Genomic DNA, 21,694 nt, shown 5'->3' with positions numbered 1-21,694 from the left:
GGTGGAATTATATTCACCATCTTAAAATCAAACTTGAATGAAAGGGAATAAGGGCAATAATAAAACAAGTGTTTAATATCCTCAACAAATGCATTTAAAAAAGTTCATCTATCAAAAACTGTATGTACACATCTACACACAATTAAAGGGGCAGTGGTCGAAACAAACAAAAGGACAGTAAGATTTGGGGCAGGAGAAGACATGTACACGCTCTTAGAAATGTCTTTCTTATTATCACACTGTAGCACTCAGTAAATATGTTCATATATGTTTTGTGTTGTACTATGCGAGAGTAAAACTCTTTGAAAACATTTATAGTAGCCAAAGCCATTATAATATTTTCACAATAATGGTGATTTGTTGAAATTTCTACATTTTTCAACATTATTTGCTGCCAAAATAGATATTTGTCAAGAATTGTGTGAAAGAACCCATTTGCAGGCAGCGGCAGTGAAGAAAACCCACGACAGGATAAAACAAGACACGATTGTTATAGAGGTTAGATTTTGATGTCATGAAATTGAGGAAACCCCCCTGGGTGTCGGTCAGAGCACAAATAACAAAGAGACAGGTTTGTCGGTTTTATGTAGTGTATTGAAGTCAGATGAATGTCATAGTTATTAACCATCAAACTGTATCCTCACAGGCAGAGGTGTCCGTTTAGAAATAAAAGTACATTAAATAATAAATAAACTAACAGGGTCTTAATAATGTAGTGTCCAGATTTAAATCAGTGCAGTTGCAATCACTGTTAGGTGCACATCTATCAAAAGGTCAGTTATCAAAATGATCTGAGTAACCATATCTTACAGTTAAATTTAGAGAAGCTATTGTTTCACATTTATCGTAAATAATATGCATATACATAATGAACAGAATATAACAGAACGCAACCATAACAGTATTTATCTGTAATATCAATATTATTTACTCTAAACATGTTAATAAGTAACTGAATTAACAACATGTTAAATTATATTCTAGACCGGGGAAAAATATATATAAACCGATGAGGGCATGTCTATGCGAAACCGACTACAGGAGTTTTAAAATCATGAAAGATAAAAAAATCTGGTTGCAACACTCATATAAAAAGAATCTTGGGAGATTATTTTATTTATATTCTTAAACGACTCACCAGTGTACAAATAAATATATACATATTTTAAATATCCATAGGATCATATAATGCAGTTTTGTAAAAGGAGATAGTAACCGCTTTAAGGGGTTTATGTGATATGATTCAATGTGATTATAGGATACAGCATAAAAACAAACACATAAACGCATGTATTTGTGCCTATAGACAAATAACAATCTGTTGAACGAAACTACAAGCTGCGCGTTAGCAGTTAATTTACATTTAAACCCGACGCGACATCTGCCCAGATCTTTTCCTTATCTATGCGGTTGTGGTATGTTTTTTAGGATACATTATAAAGACGATCATGTTGTTGCCTCAAGTTGTTCCTCCATGCATACAATATAGGGGAGAGCGGGGTAAGTTGTCACATGGGTAAGTTTTCACACTGTCCATAACTCCAACACTAGAGGCTCTATCTCAGAAATCAAATAGCCGGTTTGTGTGACTTCTTCTTCTATAGTCAATTTCCTGTTCACATGTGGTCAAGATCGCTCTCATCTGATATTAGCACGATTTTCTTATTTTTCTGCGTAAAAAGTAAAAAATTGGCACTATATATTTTATGCAATACAACTTTGTTAGATATGAATGATAAAAATTATTGTAGTAGAGTAGGCGGGGCGAGACCGTGGTTCGAGTCCGGTGAGTAATTGTGAATTAGCGCCAGCTGTGCGCACACCGGGCTCGAATCACGTAGGAGATGGGAGCATAAAAGGAACGAGCGACCGGACCGTCGAAGAGAGAGGACCGGGCCCGAACTTGTGTTTGTATTTATGTTTATGTTATTTCGCCGGCGGTCGTCCGTGAGGGGACTGTTAATAAATGTTTAATGTCTGCCGGTTCCCGCCTCCTTCCTTACATTTTATTGAGATTTGTTAAAATTATTATTTTGCACAAAATAGAGGAGACAATAACATGTCTTTTGATACTTTAGTTGACGTGCTATGTTGAGCTAACCTTAAGATTTAGCCACCTTTACCACACATGTCAGTTTGGGGCAAGTTGTCTCAATGACTTTGGGGCAAGTCGTCACATCTGACAACTTGCCCCAGTACAAATATATATAGACATCATAGACATCGGCTCCGACCATAAGACAGGTCTGTCTACAGGCCACTAAATAGGCGCATCAAAAGCGCTTGTGATTCCTGGATGAGGAACATCCCAGGGAGGACAATGTCAAATTATGACATTCCTGGGATTGTGGCAATTGCCTATCCTCTGGCTGCAACCCCCTGGACATTCAGGTTGGCTTTAGGGTGGCTGGGGTTCAACTTTACAACAGAGATGTATTTCTGGAAACCAAGTTTGCACCATCCAACGTCACAGATCGACCTATTCAGAACGCTGCCCTGCCAGGCCCCAGCACCAACTCTGCTCTGTCTAGCATGCCCAGTTATGCTTCTGCTTCCACCAGCTCACCCTGACCCAGCAATGCTATGGCTGACAGCAGGCTACCAACTCCAGAGGACATCCGACCATATCAGAATGGATCTGATTAGAGAACGTTTGAGTTAAAAGTTAAAAGTAATGCGTTTTGATTGAAATGTGTACAATTTGGCTTGAAATAATTGTTTTATCGAATTCTCTAGGCATGATTGTTTATATTTCCAGTTCTGGTTTGAATATAAAAATGAAAATCAATATTCACAATTAAGAAGTTGTGTTCTTATTTTTAGATAATCTAGTGTGGCAACTTACCCGCCGATGGGGCAAATTGTCACAAGTGCACATCCTCTATTCAACCGTCTACAACTCCCAAATGAGATAAGATATGCAAATGTAATGAATACAAATTATGTGCCCAAGACGTCATTCTTTCATTTGGTATAACATTTATACTGCTGTGATTAATGGTGCTCAGTAAATGTTACACAATGCGAAAAGTGTGACAACGTGCCCCGCTCTCCCCTACACTCGAAGGAGCTTTTCGACATTTGTAAAGGTCTGTAAGTCATCTCCGTCATCTTGCATATCTGTCGCTCATTGTCTGTAGCTAAAGTACCAACGTCATCACCCCGATTTAAAACCCTAAATATCAAACATGTTTGATATGACCGGGGCGGCTAAGATTTCTCTCGGAGCAGATCGGGTCACATTACGTAATAATCTGGGCCGAACCTCGGGCCCGATCGAGGTTCTGTGTCCGATTTCTTCAAAGATTCTCGGGAGCGGAAATCGGGGTAAAATCTGGCCGAGAATCCTCTAATCTTAGCCAGGCTGCCTGCCGGTCTGTAGGACAATGGACAAACACTATACGATCTTAAGATATAACCGATTCGTCAACGAATGCCACCATACCACTTATTTGTATTATACAAACAAACCTAAACCTAGACCTAAACTGTCTATAATGAATTTGGCTTTTTTAAAGTTACTGTCTTCATGCATTACTGCCTTTTTATGCATAACAGGCACACAGTAATTCGTGAGGACGCAAAAAGGTTCTCGTGAGCACTAAAAACATTTCGCGTGCGCACGTGAAACTATCGCACGAGAAACGTCTTCTGATTTTTTTATTTTCACCAATGTCCCTTTCACGGCTGGTTAAGAACCAGTTTTTGATGTTACATTTTTGCACGGCAACCAACATAATGCATATAGGACGATGATTCATTTAGGAGAGATGGACAGCATTTGCGATCCTTTACCCTTCACACAAATTCAATACGTTGGTTTCATTAATAATTCACCTTAAGTGGTCAGTGTGATTTTTCCGCATTCTTTTTGTGTATTTGACCAATAATTTACCAGCACTAAATGTTACATGCTTGAGACAGGCCTGCTCTGTGATTCTCACAGGTCTCTATTGTCTGAATGCAACATGGTTGATAAGTTTCAGTCAGATTTTAGGCTATTCCACATTACAAAGACTGCTTTGTTGAAAGTAAGAAATGATACCCTTTCTTGAATCCCGGGACGGAGTTATCATAGGCCTACTTCTTTTGGATCTTAGTGCAGCAGATCCCTACATCTAATTGGGAGGCATTCAGGGGGTTGCATCAAAATGGTTTTCCTCATATCTCAAAGGTCAAACATTCTCAGTTAAAATGGGTAAGTACAATTCATCATCAACACGGATCGCATGTGGGGTCCCCAAAGGTTCCATTTTGAGTCCTTTGCTTTCGTTTTTCTTTTCTTTGCTTATATCATGAAAATTACTGAAGCAATTGCTTTTGTATCTTCAATGTGTGTCACAGAGATTGTAAACCAACTAGGTCCCAAATATCTTACATAACAAAACAAAGTCAAAAATCTAAGTGTCGTCTTTGATTCTGACTTAATATTTGATAAGCAGATATATTCTGTTGTTTAATTGAAGCTTCTTTAATCTCCGATCTATCGCTTAACTAAAACAATTTCTCTCAAAGAAGTACTTAGAAGTAGTGATCCACTCACTTATTACATGGCGGCTTCATCACTATAACTCACTATAGGGGTCTATCTCATTCCTCCATAAGTCGCTTGCAGCGGGTACAAAATGTGGCAGCTAGACTGCTTACGGATAATAAGAAGAGGGAGCACATTACTCTTGTGCTCATTTCTTTGCATCGGCTGCCAGTTAAACACAGAATTGATTTCAAGGTTTTGATGTTGGTTTTTAAAACTCTATATGGGTCAGCACACCAGTTCATTGTTTACCTGCTTAAACCACATTCTGTGGTAAGATCTCTTCGCTCCGGTAATCAATTGCTCCCTCTGTTCCCTGGTCCTGCTTAAAGAGGCCGATAGAGGTTTTGCAGTAGTAGCATCCAAACAAAGGAATGTGTCACGGATTTCAGGGGAAGAACCCAAGCGCAGGCAGCAGCGTTGAAGAGATTAACAAACACCCTTGATGGGGGAAAACTAAACTAAGAATGTCTACAAAACAAACACTTCCCACGAGGGGGACAAAACAGGTAACCAGAGTAACTAACAAAAAATATATAAACTTTGACTTAGACAGGACTAACACTAAATACATACAGGACTAGGTAAGGCAAGAGCAATATCCAAGACCACTTACAGACCCATTAAACAAGTAGTAATACAAAACGAATGAGCACAGGACAAGAGACGAGAAGGCATTATATAGGGGAGAACTACACAGGATCATTAATAGGGAGCAGGTGCAGGGATTAAACACTCAGGAAAAGTTAAAGAGGAAACGAGATGGCGGGAAACACAGACGAGACATGAGAAAGCACATGGCTAGCCAATATATAAACAAATCCATGTCCTTCTCACACGAAACCCTAAGGCTATGCCATGACTCCACTGCAAGAGCAAGAATAAACATGACATGATAGAGGAATCATGACAGGAATGAACTTCCAGATGCCATAAGATCCTCTCCCTCGTTAGCATTTTAAAACTAGATTGAAGACTTATTTATTCTCTTTAGCCTATGACATTGCTTGAGAACATTTGGGCCGTACAGTTAATTTTTTCTGTTGGCCTTTATCCGTATTTCATTTTTTTTTTTCATTCTTTTTCAGCTATTATCTGTTTTTATTGTTTATCCTAAATTATACTTATACCCCTGTACAGCACTTATTCAACGATCGTTGTTTTTATAAATAAAATAAACGCGAACTTGAAACGCTAACACTTTACAGGTTCCCTTCATAAAGCATTTATAAATGTGTTAATTAAGGATTAATAAATACTTTACAAATCAATTATAAATTGGTTATAACTGCATAATTAAAAGGTGGATAAATAGTGCCAAATAATGATGCAAACCAACAAAATCAGAAAGTTTCATTAAAGAAACATGTTGGAAATTGTACAAGACAAATGGACTGGACAGCAAATTATAAGACAGGTCTGAGAGTTGTGAGACGAAAGAAGATAAGATAGCACTCACTTAATCAACAAAAATGTAAAAAATAAATTCACAAAGAGCACAGATGACGGATGCTTAAAGAGTGGGATTTCGGATGAATTACTGAATGTATTGATGAAAATAAACTAGGTCTATGAAAGTGTATAAAGATCAGGTCAGAAAAATATTTTGGTGTAGCTGACTTTGCTGCATTCTGAAATTTAACAACACTAATGGAGCTATTAGAAAATGCACTAAAAATCTTGACGTGATACATGACATCTCCATATTTAGAAAACCCTCTATCACATAATTTATTAGATCAAATTGACTCACTGTGAAATGTGTCCAGACAGCACACTTGTTATATGATCTGTATTTAAGACTGAATGGCTATGCTTCTCTCATAAGCGAGACCTGGCCCCTCTTCAGCAATCCAAAGGGTGATTCAGTGATCTGTAACATAAATAAATAAATAAAAGCAGAAAGTCACTAATGGGGAAAAGATTCTCGATCATAGAACTTAACCATTTATTTGTGATCATATAAATCATGGGACAGAAGCTTCAAAATCATGGGTCTTAAACATTCAATCTTCAATCATCAATTATGAGTAATTAATCTGTAAAAAGCCATACTAAGAAAGGAAAGTCTTAAAGCAAAGAACTCAAAAGTACCCAGTTTGCATTTAAAACCAATGAAGACGAAGTTTCAAAATATGAACTCAAACAAAAAATCATTTAGTATTCTTTGATTTATAATACATGCATCATATTTGTTTTAAATAATCCTATTATTTATTACCATTAAATTAAAATAAAAAATTTGTTCAGAGCAATTTCAAATTGAAACAGACTTTAAATAAGATCATCTACTTTTTTTTTACAGTGTTATATATCTTTATTTTTCCTGAGAAGTGGAGGGTATGTGAGTCGTGTGGGTGGCCTCTAGAATCAGCTTTGCCTCGGGCCTCCAAATGATTAGAACTGGACCTTTTGCTTCAGCGAGATTTCACTGGAAACGTTGAGAAATCCATCAGATGTGTCACAATCACAGGACAGTTTGTTCTATGTGTTTTATATGTGTTGACAGGCATGCTGTATGTGTGTGTATACTGTATGTATTTATTCATTATTTATATTGCTTTTAAGAACTGCGATTCTGCAACCATGGCAATTATTTTGATATTGCAACTTATTGGTTTTTTTACCTCTACACCACCTTTGAGTTTTATTTCAGGAGCATCATACATCATACATCATAACACTGTAGATTCAGTCGCCTAAATAAAATACATTTTGATGGATCCGGTTCATTGGACAAGGGTGCAACATTTAAAGCAACGCAATTCCCACACAACACAAATGTGATTCTTTACAGTTTTTGGTCACACTTCAGTATAGGGGACAATCCTCACTATGAACAAACCATTAACTATGGCTTTTCCCCCAATTAACTCTTAATTTGTTGCTTATTAATATTTAGTTATGCAGTTATTAGGTTTAGGGATTGGGTTGGATCAGGGATGTAGAGGTCATGCAGAATATGTGCTTTATAAGTACTAATAAACAGACAATATGTCAATAATAGGCATGCTGTTGTGCTTTGGCACAAAATGTATTCAATGAGGACATCTTTCAACACAAGAAATCTTTTCCCCCATGAACTGAAATCTAAATGGATCATTTAGCACGTGATGCTTCACACGATGAAAGAATGTTCAGAGGTTTTGAAGAGATTGACAGTTTCACTGATCAGAAAGCTTTATGCGTTCAGTTATTGTGTTTATTGTACATATACTTTTGCACACCATATCAAATCAAAACACATGCGATTTGCCTAAATCAATAAGAAACTCAAGTTTGATGTGGTTTTATTGCTAATATGACCTTTTACACCACAGATAAAATAATGATGGATTAGTCATTGGTTGCCCTCAATTGGTTTTACCTTATTGTGAAAGTAAATGTAACAGCTAACAGCTATTCAACCTCAATCATGTGAGACAGTCTAACAGAAGGATGGACATTATCAAGATACATTTGTTCTTACGCACTTAAACTCTTTCTTGTCCAATTTTATTACTATTTTCTAAACTAAAGCGAGTGAACTGTGAAAACGTGAGAAATCTTGAAAGTGTCTGAATACATCTTGGTTCGTGTGTACATACACATGTAATGATCACAAAGAACAAAGAAACACATTAACCATGACACATCCATTTGAATCATTTCCAGCTAAATTTCAGTGAAACAGCCCACACACATTCCTCTGATTGTGAAATGAGAACACGTGTGTGTCCAAACGTATGGATGTGTAATTATTCAATATGAATATTGAGCTTCTGAAGAACTGCACTTTACAACTATTGCAATTATTTTGATATTGTAGCTTATTGTATTTTAGTTTTTACCTCTACACCACAGAAGAAGTTGAATCAGACTTTTTATAAAATGTAAGTAAAAAAGAGTCTTAGCATTCATTGAAGACTTAAACCATGAATTATTCTCTACTTTCTGGATTAGAAAAGGTTGGTGTTTATCATCAATTTAAGATAAGGTAATGTTGAATAATTATTGATTAATATTTATCAAAACCACATAAAACTATAAATAAACTTTCTAAACTTTAAATAATTGCAGGTCATCAAAACTGCACAGTTTACAGACATTAGTATATTTTTTCTATAATGTCAGTTCAGTAAATAAAAATATATTTCCCACTACACAAAATACAGGTTTTATCTAAAGAAGTTTCATTTAACTGCCTTTCGTAATGCATATTACTATCAAACTTCATTTCAAATGCTTTGTTTGTTCATTCAATTTGTCTCTGGTTTTATCTTATGTAGACCACTTATCACAAAATATTAACATGTAAACACACGAACAGAAGATGTGCTGCAACGCGCTGCTTTAGTCCTTTAGTCCATGTTTTCACATGTCTATGTTCTCATTTCACAATCAGTGATTCATGTGGGCTGTTTCAGTGAAGTTTCATCCGTTGTGTCTCACTCCAGTACAGTATGTTCCATATGACACAACATGTAACTCTGAGGAACTGAGAAATCCTGTTCCAGATATTCAGCAAAATTTCGCTGGAATTGGAGACAAATCCATCAGATGTGTCACACTCACAGTATAGTATGTGCATGCCCATATATGTATACCAACATACAGTATTGGTCTACAGTATGTATGCATATATATATATATATATATATATATATATTTATATATGAAGAGTTTATTTCCAAAAGAAAATGTTTTCTCAATGTGCTTTCCAATCAATATCAATCAAACTGTTGATGGTTTGTTTTAATTTCAGCCATAATAACCAAAAAATACACCGAACTAACACAATAAAACATGATAAAATACTAAAAACATCATTTTTCATTATCTCATTTTGGAAACTCTTCATATGTATATGAATTATTCGATATTTATTGTTTCTTAAGAACCTCTAACCCACAGACAAATCAGATAACTACACAGTTTACATACATTCTATCATATTTTTGATTACGTACATCACTCAAAACTGCAAAGTATATTTTTCACTACACAAAATAAGTTTCTAATCTATATTAAAACAATATTGAAGATTTTTAACTGCCTAGTTAAAATGTATATTACTTTCAAACTTCCTCCATTCATTCATTCATTCATTCAATATCATGCAGATATTCTGGACAGTAGGACAGGAAGATATTTAAATGAAAGTTTTTTAAATGAAAGTTTTTTTAATAGATTTTTAAAGAAAAAAATGTTTGGAAAATGAACATTGTTCTAACACCCACAAACCTCTTTTCATTGATAACTTCATTGCAGGTCAATAAACATCAAGAACACTTGAAACCCAGTAAGCAGGAGATGCTGTTTTATAATAAAGGTAGTCTTAATTCATTTATTTTATACTTGTTATATTTATAGAACAAATCTGTGCATTATTTGGAAAATGAAATGAGATTATATTTTATAAAATTAACTAATTCATTTCCATTAATATAAAATGTATGGGATAGACATGTTTTATTTCAGTCTTCAGCACCAAATTTCAATGACTTCAACACAATCTATAGTTTCAAAATGAGATTTATTCCTAAACATTATAGACATTGAACAATTACCGGATTTATTGCAGGATATCAGTACAGTTATTATCGTTTTATTTGTAGTGTTCTTGTTGTTTTTGTATTAATTTTAGTTAAGTTTTTAAAGCAGTTTTGTTATGTGCATTTTTCTAAGGCATTTTAATTATCATTTAGTTTGATGAAAACCATCTTATTCCATTATTTTATTTGACTTTTAATAAACAGAAGCATTTTAATAGTGTTTATTTAATAGAGTGAGATGAAATTGCTATTATCAGTACAGTTATTATCGTTTTATTTGTAGTGTTCTTGTAGATAAATTAATATATTTTGTCGTTGTATTAATTTTAGTTTAATTTTTAAAGCAATTTTTCAATAAACAGAAGCATTTTAATAGAACAAGTTTCAGAGTGAGATGAAATTGCTCAGTAAATAGAAGTTGTTTCTAAAGGATGTCTGGGAATTCATTCATTCATCATGTGTGTGTGAGGATCTGATGTGATCCCTCTAAAAAAAGTTTCATTTATTTCAATCTATGCAGAATTGGGTATAAAATGGATCAACCCAACCATTGGGCAGAAATTAACCAATGCTGGTTTTTTTTAGCCCAGCAGTGGGTTTGTCCATTTTTGACCCACATTTTTAAGATTTGACATGAGATAATGATGCAGTTACATTTACGTATTGCAGACGCTTTTATCCAAAACGACTTACATTGCATTAACCTATACATTTATACCCACAACCTTGCGTTGTTAACACAATGCTCTTACCACTAGCTACAGGAAAGAAGAGATCATTAAAATGCCATGCTGTATAACTGAGTTTTGGTAATGTCTCAATGAGTTATGATCTATGTCTGTGACAGTCTTCATTGTCTGCATATTTTACGTCGATTATATTTGCCTTCGAGGGATACTCATAGGCTTTCTACTAATTTTTGTTGAAATTTAACTGAAGCTTAAAAAAGTCAGACTCGTATATTAATTAAATAATTAAATAATAAGAATATTAAAGGAGTTCCCATCTAGTCTTTTTTTGTTGTTCGGTAATGCATTTAAAAAATATTTTTTTAGTAAAATTGTAGTTTTGTAATAATTGTGAAGTGCACATTTATGTTTATGTCTAAATAATGCTGATAATAGATGAAATAAAAGGAAGTAACTGCCAATCAAAGTATTGCATAATGTGAAGAGCCGCTCCGACCCGTTGTATTCTCCACCCACCATCTCAAATGAGCGCAGTTTACTGCCTATATAAAGACAGAGATTATCAGACTAAAACACCTGAAAACCACTGGACAGACACACACCTGATACTCAACGCAGGTATGATGGACAACATTCTTCTTAACTTTATTCTCTCAATCTCGAGTAACACTTGTAGCATTCAGATTTTATCAGGACAATTAGAAACATAAACATTTATTGAACAAGTTAATGTCAAGTAGTTTTCACATTACGATGAGTGATTGATATTTCAGGACTTTTTTAACAAAAGCAACTCTTAAGTGTTGTAAAGTTTAAAGCTCAATTTTGTGCTAAACTTTATTACACAAAGTCTACTTATTGTGATCTTCTCTTTGGTTTTCAGAACGCAACATTATTTGGAAAAGGATCAAGAAATGTCTGGAAAAAAATGGGTTCTCCTTGTCGCCGGCTCAAAGGGCTGGAAAAATTACAAACATCAGGTCCGTGCTTGTTTTGTCATTTTCATGATTTATATATCACTCATGAATCCTCTAGATGTGCTGTTCTTCAGCTTGTATGTGATGACTGTAAATACACATGGAAATCATTTGTTTCATTTGTGTTTCAGGCCAATGTGTGCTGTCACTATCAGTTGATTAAGAGACAAGAAATTCCTGATGATCAGATTGTGACGATGATGTATGATGACATCGCTGATAATCACAAGTGAGTAATATTTTCAGTTTTGTATGGTGGTTGAATGTAATAGTCACTGCTAAACATTAAACTGTTCATGAAACAACAGTGTAATGGAGCCCTGACACATTAGCTTCTCAGAGAGAAATAGAGCTATATCACTGACTATATCACAAATTCACCATCACTGCTCCAGTCATGTATTAGAAAAAAACTTATAAGTGTGTTAGACTTTTTCCTTTTATATTTATTGTCATGTAACACATCAAGTGTAGTGCAGTGTAAGTGTAAAGTACAGAAGTCTGTTTAAAAAAAGTTTTAGACATGAAATAAATAGTTTTATCAGTTCTGCAAACAAGTGATCATAGAATATAGAAAACAAATTGTTGGAAATTGTATTTCACACTTTTCTTCTCTTTCTCTACCTGCAGTAACCACCACAAGCAACAGATTCTCAGTGTACTAGGTAATGAAAACGTGTATAAAGGAGTTCTGAAGGATTACACTGGAAAGGTAACGTTTGTAATGTCAAATATTATGTTGATGTTTATATTCAATATCTGAAAACTATTTTGACTTATGAAAAAATTTATTTTACAGGATGTGACCCCACAGAACTTCCTGAATGTTCTTCAAGGGAATGAGTGCACTAATAAGAAAGTCATAGACAGGTCTGTTTGTCTATTCAGAAGAAATCTTTCTATGCTATACAGAATGTGTGTGTGTGTCTGCGCGTGCGTGTGTTTGTGTGTGTGTGTGTGTGTGTATATCTACATATATAGGTTTAATATGTTAAGTGACAGCACCACTTGCAGGTCAAAAAGCTATTTGATCAACTTAGATTTTGAAAACTGTTCTCATGGTTGCACGTTTTACAGTACATTAACTTTTGCAGTGTACTTATAGTTCTTATACCCAACAAAATAATGATAACCACAAGTACTTAATATGGGTCAGGTATAAGTTTAGAGGTGGGTTTAGGGATAGTTATTACAGTTACACACTAGTGTACATGGATAACAGGACTGTAAAATAAAGTGCTAAAATAAATAATCATCTTTAAATTTTTATTTAATGCAGTTGTAAAGATGACAACATCTACATCTACATGACCGGTCTAGGGACGGAAAGCACGTTTGAATTTCCTGAGGAGTCTGTAAGTATGAAAAGCAAAGACTCGAGAGACTTTTAGGAGGGTCACGATAAACATTATATTTGTAATAATAATAATAATAATAATAGTTTTTCTGAGTCACTTTGGATAAAAGCTAAATGACTAAATGTGTAATAATGAGCCATAATGTTATGATATAAAATAGCCATCATTTATTGTCCATAGTTTAGTCATTTAGTGATTCACTTTTAAAACAAAGCAGCATTCTAATGACCAAACTGATTCAAAATTGTATATATTGTATATATAATATAGTGAAAAGCAAAGATTAATTATGAGTTAAGATGTTATTTCAGGGTTCAAGATGTTATATGTGAACACATGGATTAAGACATAGACCTGTTGTGTTTAAATATGACAACCTGTTGACTTCTACACCATTAATTCTGTATTTCTATGACAGCTTCATGCCAGTGAATTCATTGAAGCAATTCAGAACATGACTGCCCACAATAAATTCTCCAAGGTACATCAATTCATATTTACATATGTTTAATAAAGAGATTCTACACAACTTGTGTAAATGGGCAAATAATCTAATGAATTATCACTTCAATATTAAGAACTCCTTCCCCTCATATGATTGTAAAGCGCTTTGGCTACAGCAATACACAATAAAGCACTATTCAAATGATGATGATGATCTGTATATAATCTTAAAAGATTCAGCCATTGAAACATACAGAACAATCATCAAGCAACACCACACGAGCAATGATAGACAGTAAAGATGAAGCACCCCTTCTGTTTAATAACATATTGAACCTAAATGAGAGCAAAATTCTCTTATCATTTTAAAGATCATTTAAAGAGAATGAACTCCTGGTCATTTTAAATATCTTCATTATGTTTTGTTCTGCAGATGATCATATTCGTGGACAGCAGTTATTCTGCAAACTTGTTCAAAAACCAATTGACTGACAATGAGAAAGGCAAGTTAAGCTCCCTTTTAAGGCTCACGGTGGTTTTTATTTGAAAGTTCTGTGTCTATAATCCATTTTTTTCATCTTTTCTGAATCTGTCATCCATGCAGTCTTTGTGTTGACTTCATGTTCTCGAGGTACTGAGATCACTCCCACTGATTATAACAAGAAGATAGACGTCTTCCTCTCTGATAAATTCTCATCTACTTGGTTGCACTTCCTTGATCAGGTTTGTGCTTCTTGCTGATGCATTTATAGGATAAAATTCTTCTGATCTCATTTCATTCACAAAGCAGACATGACAAATATGTGTTTTTGTTCACAGGCTGACTATGAAACACAAACATTCGATGATCTGTCGAAGGACAAACAATCTAAGCACATAAAGGAGAATCCTGATGCCTGTCCCTGCTTTTTTGGGAAACTGGTATTAAACTTTCAAAAGTTTAACTCATAACTCATTGTTATTATTTTAACAAAACACGATTGAAGCACACAGTCACATTAATGTTTATTTTTTGCCTTTAGGACGCGACGAAGCATTTCCTTAATGAGTTTCTGCAGAAGTAAACAGCTAAACTGCTCGACCTGTTTTTGAAGAAAACAACGGAAGAAAATGTAATCTGAAGAGCTCTTGTGTTTGTTTCTCTAGATTTATGATTAGAATTAAACTGATTGAAGCATAACACACGTTATCATTCAAATAAATCATTAAACAAAAATTTCTGGTTTTGCGTTGCATATATGCTTAAAAAAAAAACATTCTGCTGTTGACCAATGCTGCATGTTTTTGATCAAATAGAGCTTGAAACTTCAACAATAAAACTGGAATGGGCCTAAAAATCACATTGTCAGCTTCTTTAATGTCTTACGGTATTAAGGTCGCAGTTTGATCAATTTAGAATTAGGATAAACAAGCAAGTTGATGTGGAAACCAATAATCATCCTAATGTAAATATATTGCAGCAAAACCAATGTCTGCTAAACTGTAAAGTAAAAATCACACAAATAAAGTTATGATTAAAGTGATAGTGGTTCATATTGAAGTAATAGAAAAGAGTCAGCAGCAGGTACAGCTAAATATTGCTGCGCTTTCATTACAATGTCAGTTGTTAAAAAGATTTTCGGCAACATAAAGAATGTGGTCTTTTATTAAACAACTCCATAAATATTTCATTTGCATATTGGACAACAGATTGGGTTTGTTTCTTAACAACTGACAGTTAATCACATGTTAAAGTTATTTGGCTTTAGTATGAATATCTTAGTTAGTATGTTTGAAAACAATTGACAAAATTCACATTTAGAAGATATAAGCTTTGATAACTTCAACCGATATGAATCAACAGTTCTGAATACATCAATCCTTTCTATTTATCATCAGATGATCTGTCCAATGAAAAGCTTTTAAACTATAAACACTCAACCATATGAGTTTGAATTCAGAAAGTTATATCATCCCAAACGAAATAGAAGATAGAAAATGAAAGAACTTTCAGGTTTGGGTGGACTGTCCTTGTAATAGCTGAAAACAATGAACTAGTGTTAAAGTAAATAAATATTAATCTCATTAATAATATACATACTTGTATTTGTAATCTGTATATTGGAGTTCTGAAACACCAGACTTTGCGTTTGCTTTGCTGTTCTGCCTCCATCGAGAAAAGAAAAGCTATTAATGTCGAAAATATGTGTCAATTCTGTCCATGTTACAGAAGTCAGCTGCTAGAGGATGAGCCTTAACACACATGTAAAAAACATCACATCATCAACTTTCACAAACTGTGCGTCTGTTGAAAGCTAAAACCCTCTAAATGTATGTTCTTTTTATTATTGAATACACTTAAACACATTATTTTGGGTGACCTATCCCTTTAAGAAAACGGTATTTAAATGAAATTACATGAAAAACACAACACATCACTGGTGAAGTGAGCAACATACAAGCAAAAAGCACAATAGAATAAAACAGTCGCCAAACTTGTGTGCAGTGCTTATTTTTTACATGAAGTTATTTGTATTTCTATTTTCATTGGAACTCTTTTTAAACAAAGTCGATACGGATTTTTGTCTTCACTTTATGGATTTGTTGTTCCAAACTGACAGTATTCGTCATATTTGAACATTAATAAGAATGAATTCAGGTATTAATTCAATCTGCTCAACTCCTGATGTTTATGGCTCACGTCACGAATATTACTATCAATGTTCTCAGTGTAGTAATAGTCAATGTCTATAATGGGTTAAAATATTGAGCTGCATTTACATCAATTTATGTGCATTTTGTGGACAATCCAAAAGGAGTAAAGAGGTCAGCAGAAGGACACAGTATAGTCAGTACTGTAGATTCCTATAGAAACAGTCTGAAAAAAAAATCAACTTTAGGGCCTTGATAAAACTGGACATGCATTCTCTGACCCATATTATTAGACCTTTAGCAAGAAAACAGGGGAATTCTTCATTCTGTATATGAATTCTTTACATATTTACACGCACACTCAATGTACACACATCTGCACCACGCGTGTGCTGTGTTGAAGGAATGCTTCACCCAAACTCATCATTGATTCTATTTCCAGGTCTTCCAAACTTCTGTCTTAGTCTCTTTTCACTTTCAATCTTTAGAATTATTTTTTAATGATTAAAATATTAATCGTCAACCCATCTTAATACAAACAAGTAAACTAAAGATAAAACAGATCAGAGTCCTGATTCCCCTGCACCCCTTTACAGTATTTTCCAGAAACTTTAGTTCATGATGTCAACGTTGATGGGCGGGTTTTTATTTTCATAGTCTAATTGATTCCCCACTGATCACATCATTTCAATATCCTTGATATTTCAGAATTTAAGGCCAGCAACATCCATTCTACATTGTGACCAAAGTCATCGAGTGTCAAAGGATGGTGCAAATCTAAAGGAGAATCACTAGATAGAGTCATTGCTCAGTTCTGAGTTCACGTCCTTGATGAATAAACTGCAGTGAATGCATAAGATGTTTTTATGCTTGAAAGCTCATTGATATTCAGTTTTAATAAAGAATAAATTGTGAATCAGTGCATTTTAAAAGTTCATAAAATACCTGTTTTTTTTATTTTTAACTTGTGAAAAATTATCAAATAAAGTCTACAATACAATGTATTGATATTGAAATTGGGCCTTTTAATATATATTTACATTCAGTCATTTAGCAGACGCTTTTATAAAGCGACTTACAGGTGGGGTAAGCAATGGAAGCATAAGGACAACAAAAAGCATAAGTGCAATCAGAAAGAGAAGATTGGTCTCATATAATCTAATACAGTATACAGAGATAAATTAGATTTTTTTTCTTTTTTTATAAAGAGTAGAGAAGAAATAGAAGTCAGAACTGATCAGCCAGATGTTGACGGAAGAGATGTGTTTTCAGACGATTCTTGAAGATGGCTAAAGAATCTGCAGATCTGGTCGAACCGATCCGGAAAAGGTACGATTTTTTACCATTTGGGATGGCACCACAAGCCGTTGTTCGTCTGCAGAGCGTAGGGATCTGGCGGGTACATATATCTGCATTAGCGAGTGAAGATAAGGTGGTGTCGAACCACTGGTGGTCTTGTAGGCCAGGAGCAGACTCTTTATTTTGATGCGAGCGACTATGGGGAGCCAATGTAGCTTAATGACTAGAGGAGTGACGTGTGCTCTCTTCGGTTCATTAAAGATAACTATTGCCACATCATTCTGGATCATCTGTAGAGGTTTGGTTGTGCAAGCTGGAATCTCCACCCAGTAGCGCATTGCAGTTGTCCAGTCTGGACAGGACCAGAGCCTGTACTAGGACTTGCGTTGCATGCTCTGATAGGAAGGGTTTAATTTTCCTAATGTTGTAGAGGATGAATCTACAGGACCGGGCGGTGCTGGAAACTTGATCTGTGAAGTTAAGCTGATCATCGATCACCACTCCCAGGTTTCTTGCCTTTCTGGAAGATGTGATGGTTGATGAGCCCAGTTGAATGGAGAGGTTGTGTTGAGTCTTTATGTCGGCCGGGATTACAAGCAGTTCTGTTTTTGTAAGGTTCAGCTGCAGGTGATGGCCATTCATCCAGAGCGAGATGTCAGCGAGGCAAGCTGAGATGCGTGCAGAAACAGTCAGATCATCAGGCCGAAAGGACAAGTAGAGTTGTGTATCATCAGTATAGCAGTGATAGGAAAAGCCATGTTTCTGAATGACAGAGCCTAAGGATGTCATGTATACAGAAAATAGCAACGGACTAAGCACCGAGCCCTGAGGTACACCTGTGTCAAGATGATGACACTCAGACACCTCACCTCTCTAGGATACTCTAAATGAACACCTAAGAGGTAAGACCTGAACCATTGTAGCACCATTCAGGAGACCCCCATAGCCTTGAGGCTGGACAGGAGGATGTGATATTTAGACACATTTGATTGTAAAATGAACCCTTCCCAAACAACAATGGTCCATTTTAGATGTGAAGACAACAGATTATCAAGATGCGCCATTGTTGTTGTTGTTTTGATCGTGCAACCTCTAGCGGAGGTGTTTTCAAACTCTAGCTTTAAAAGTAGCATTTTATTTTATAATTTATTTCACAGCAGCAGTCAATTGTCAAAATAAATCTATGCAGTATATACATGTATGTATAAACAAAGATTAAGAATTATAATTTCTCAGATAGCCTTTCAGATAACTTTTTGTTACCAAACATCTACTACGCAAACACTGATATTCAAAATAAATGTATTTGAAAATGTAAACTTTTTATATTTTAGAATAGCCTACATATGTCAATTTCACCAAAATGACTTTAATTACTGCAAAAACACTTGAAAGGGGAGTTTTAGCCAGATGTCTTCCTACCTTTCCCCAGAATAAACTAGTGGGTGACAAGCAGTCTGGCTTCAAAACAAACCACTCCACTGAGACTGCTATGCTGTCGGTCACAGAAGTACTGCGGTAAGCCAAGGCGGAATCTAAATCCTCTTTCCTGCTTCTACTAGACATTTCTGCAGCGTTTGACACTGTCAATCACCAGATGCTGCTGTCATCTCTACGGATCTCAGGCACTCCTCTCCGCTGATTCAAATCCTACCTCTCACACCCCATCAAGGACTCTGCGTTCAGCAGACCTTCTCATACGTGCATAAGTTGCTTCACAACTCCTTTCTGGTGGAACATTCTTCCTTACTCAGTCCAGTTCACCACATCTCTCACAACATTAAAAAACTACTTAAAACCCATCTCTTCCGTGAATACTTGACTGACAAATTAAAATAAAAACTCTTTCTCTCCAGAGGTAGTGGTCAACTTTTTTTGAAACTTGTAACTTGTATCAGCATCTATTTATAGCACCTTGTATTATTGTATTCCTGTTTGACATATGGCTTATTGCTCCTTGAACCCTCATGAAGTCGCTTTGGATAAAAGCGTCTTCTAAAAGACAAATGTAAATGTAACTTTATATCAGTCATTGGTTCATTCATATAGTCATTAATTGCCACAAATAATTTTAAAATGATTTTTTTTTAAAACACAACAAAATATATATATAAATGTATTATTCATTTATCTGTCATGGCTTAGGTTTAATGTTTTTAAACATGTCTAGCCTTTTCTAGAAGAATTTTGGATTGACCTGACATGGTTTAGAAACTTCACATGCGCGCCCCCTCGTGATGAAAACCCCTAACAACAACAGTCTTAATGTTTTAATGTCATCTTGGCCCAGTTGGCAGAAAACCCTCAAGAAACAACGTTGTAATTCTAATGGTATAGGCTTTCTTGACCATAACCTTTCACACAAGTAGCACATAAAACTGATACATCTTTACCTATCCACCTTTTCACAATGCGCAAAATTACGTATCAAGACTTCCGGTTCCCTAACGAATATTTACCATCGCTTTACTACAGTCAAACCCCCAAAAACATGGTTAAATTTACATTTAAATTTACATTTAGCATACGCGTTCATCCAAAGCGACTTTGGCCCTAAATAATCAGTCAACAAAAATAAAACATGGTTACTACACTTGGTTAACATGGTTAATTTTGTAAGACACTTTTATCTTTTTCTTTTCTTTCCAAATATATATATAAAGAAATAAACAAACAATCTTTTTCCATCGATGATTAATAAAATAACAAAGACACAATAATCATAAACTGAATTACATATATATATAAATATATAAAAAAAGTTAAAAAGAAATACAATATAACACGACTAAATACATATAAATAAAATAATAAAAAATAAAGAATGGGCATTAAATTACAAAAAGTTGAGGAGCTTCAAAAATCTTATTTCTTATTTTCTGTTTTACATTTATAATGGTTTAAAAATAAATGGTTTTGAAAATGTGTTATTTTTTTGTTTAATGAATGTAAAACTTGGCTAAAGTAATAAAAAAAGAATATAATTTTGTTTTTCAAACAAATTTAAGGTGTTTAGGTGGAATTGATTAGTCATATCCGTATTAAAAACAATCTTGAATGAAAGGGAATAAGAGCAAAAATAAAACAAGTGTTCAATATCCTCAACAGATGCTTTTAAAAAAGATCATCTATCAAAAACTGTATGTACACATCTACACACAATTAAAGGAACAGTGCCCGAAACAAACAAAAGGACAGTAAGATTTGGTGCAGGAGAAGACAGCACTCGCTCTTAGAAATGTCTTTCTTATTATCACACTGTAGCACTCAGTAAATATGTTCATATATGTTTTGTGTTGTACTATGCGAGAGTAAAACTCTTTGAAACAATTTATAGCAGCCAAAGCCATTATTACATTTTCACAATAATGGTGATTTGTTGAAATTTCTACATTTTTCAACATTATTTGATTCAATAGATTTCACGTATCGCTTTGCTATCTGGGTAACTATTAATATTATATTATATTTAGTGGTGGGCATAGATTCTTTTTTTAATCTAGATTAATCTCATTTGGGTGCTGTTCGGACAGGCACAGATAGACCTCTTTGCCTCCCACGACACCACCCAGTCTCCGCTTTGGTACTCCCTGACCGAGGTCCCCCTCGGCACGGATGCCCTGGCGCACAGCTGACCGCGGGACGGGCGGAAGCACACCTCCCCCCCAGGAGCACAGACACTGTTCAAGGTCAGGTAAGAGGAGCACCAAGTGTTATTGGTTACATCGCACTGGTCTAACCACAATTGATGCTCTGGACAGCAACTCCCCCTGAACCATTCCCCTGACAGAGGACCTGCTCTCTCAGTGGAAGGACACGTTCTGGCATCCCAGATCAGACCTCTGGAACACCCATGTCTGGTCTCTAGACGGGACGAGTAGATCCTGAGATGGCTACTCCCCCTCTACGGCCGAGACCATCACCCAGGATGGGGCCCCATCTACTAGGCGGTTACACGCGGCGCCTCTTCTCATCCTGGTGTCTCTCTCAACGAGAAAGACCCACTGAGGTGCTCGATCAGGATTGTGTTGTCCTTCTTACGAGACTGAAGACTAACATCTCCCCTCCACACTGAAAGTGTATGTAGTCGCTTTAGCCACTCATCACGACTCAGTTGATGGAAAGTTTCTAGGGCAGCACGACCTGGTCACCAGGTTCCTAAGGGGCGCGAGAGGGCGGAATCCGCCTCATCTCTGCTCCATACCCTCTTGGGACTCTAACGTGGGTC

General features: G+C 35.3%; 1 protein-coding gene across 1 annotated transcript; it reads left to right on the top strand.

Annotated features, from left to right (window-relative positions):
- Positions 1-11,246: 11,246 nt before the first annotated feature.
- On the top strand, positions 11,247-14,760 carry LOC130417120 (legumain-like). Its single transcript, XM_056742423.1, has 11 exons — positions 11,247-11,375; positions 11,641-11,737; positions 11,866-11,963; positions 12,365-12,446; positions 12,534-12,604; positions 13,014-13,089; positions 13,511-13,573; positions 13,970-14,039; positions 14,141-14,259; positions 14,356-14,457; positions 14,559-14,760. Exons 2-11 carry the CDS (start codon positions 11,672-11,674, stop codon positions 14,598-14,600), a joined length of 789 nt encoding a protein of 262 aa, XP_056598401.1. The 5' UTR covers positions 11,247-11,375; positions 11,641-11,671; the 3' UTR covers positions 14,601-14,760.
- The last annotated feature ends 6,934 nt before the right edge of the window (positions 14,761-21,694 follow it).

The sequence above is a fragment of the Triplophysa dalaica genome, unplaced genomic scaffold (genome assembly GCF_015846415.1).
Source record: "Triplophysa dalaica isolate WHDGS20190420 unplaced genomic scaffold, ASM1584641v1 Contig16, whole genome shotgun sequence".
NCBI lineage: Eukaryota > Metazoa > Chordata > Actinopteri > Cypriniformes > Nemacheilidae > Triplophysa > Triplophysa dalaica.
This window is presented reverse-complemented; position numbering and strand designations above follow the sequence as displayed.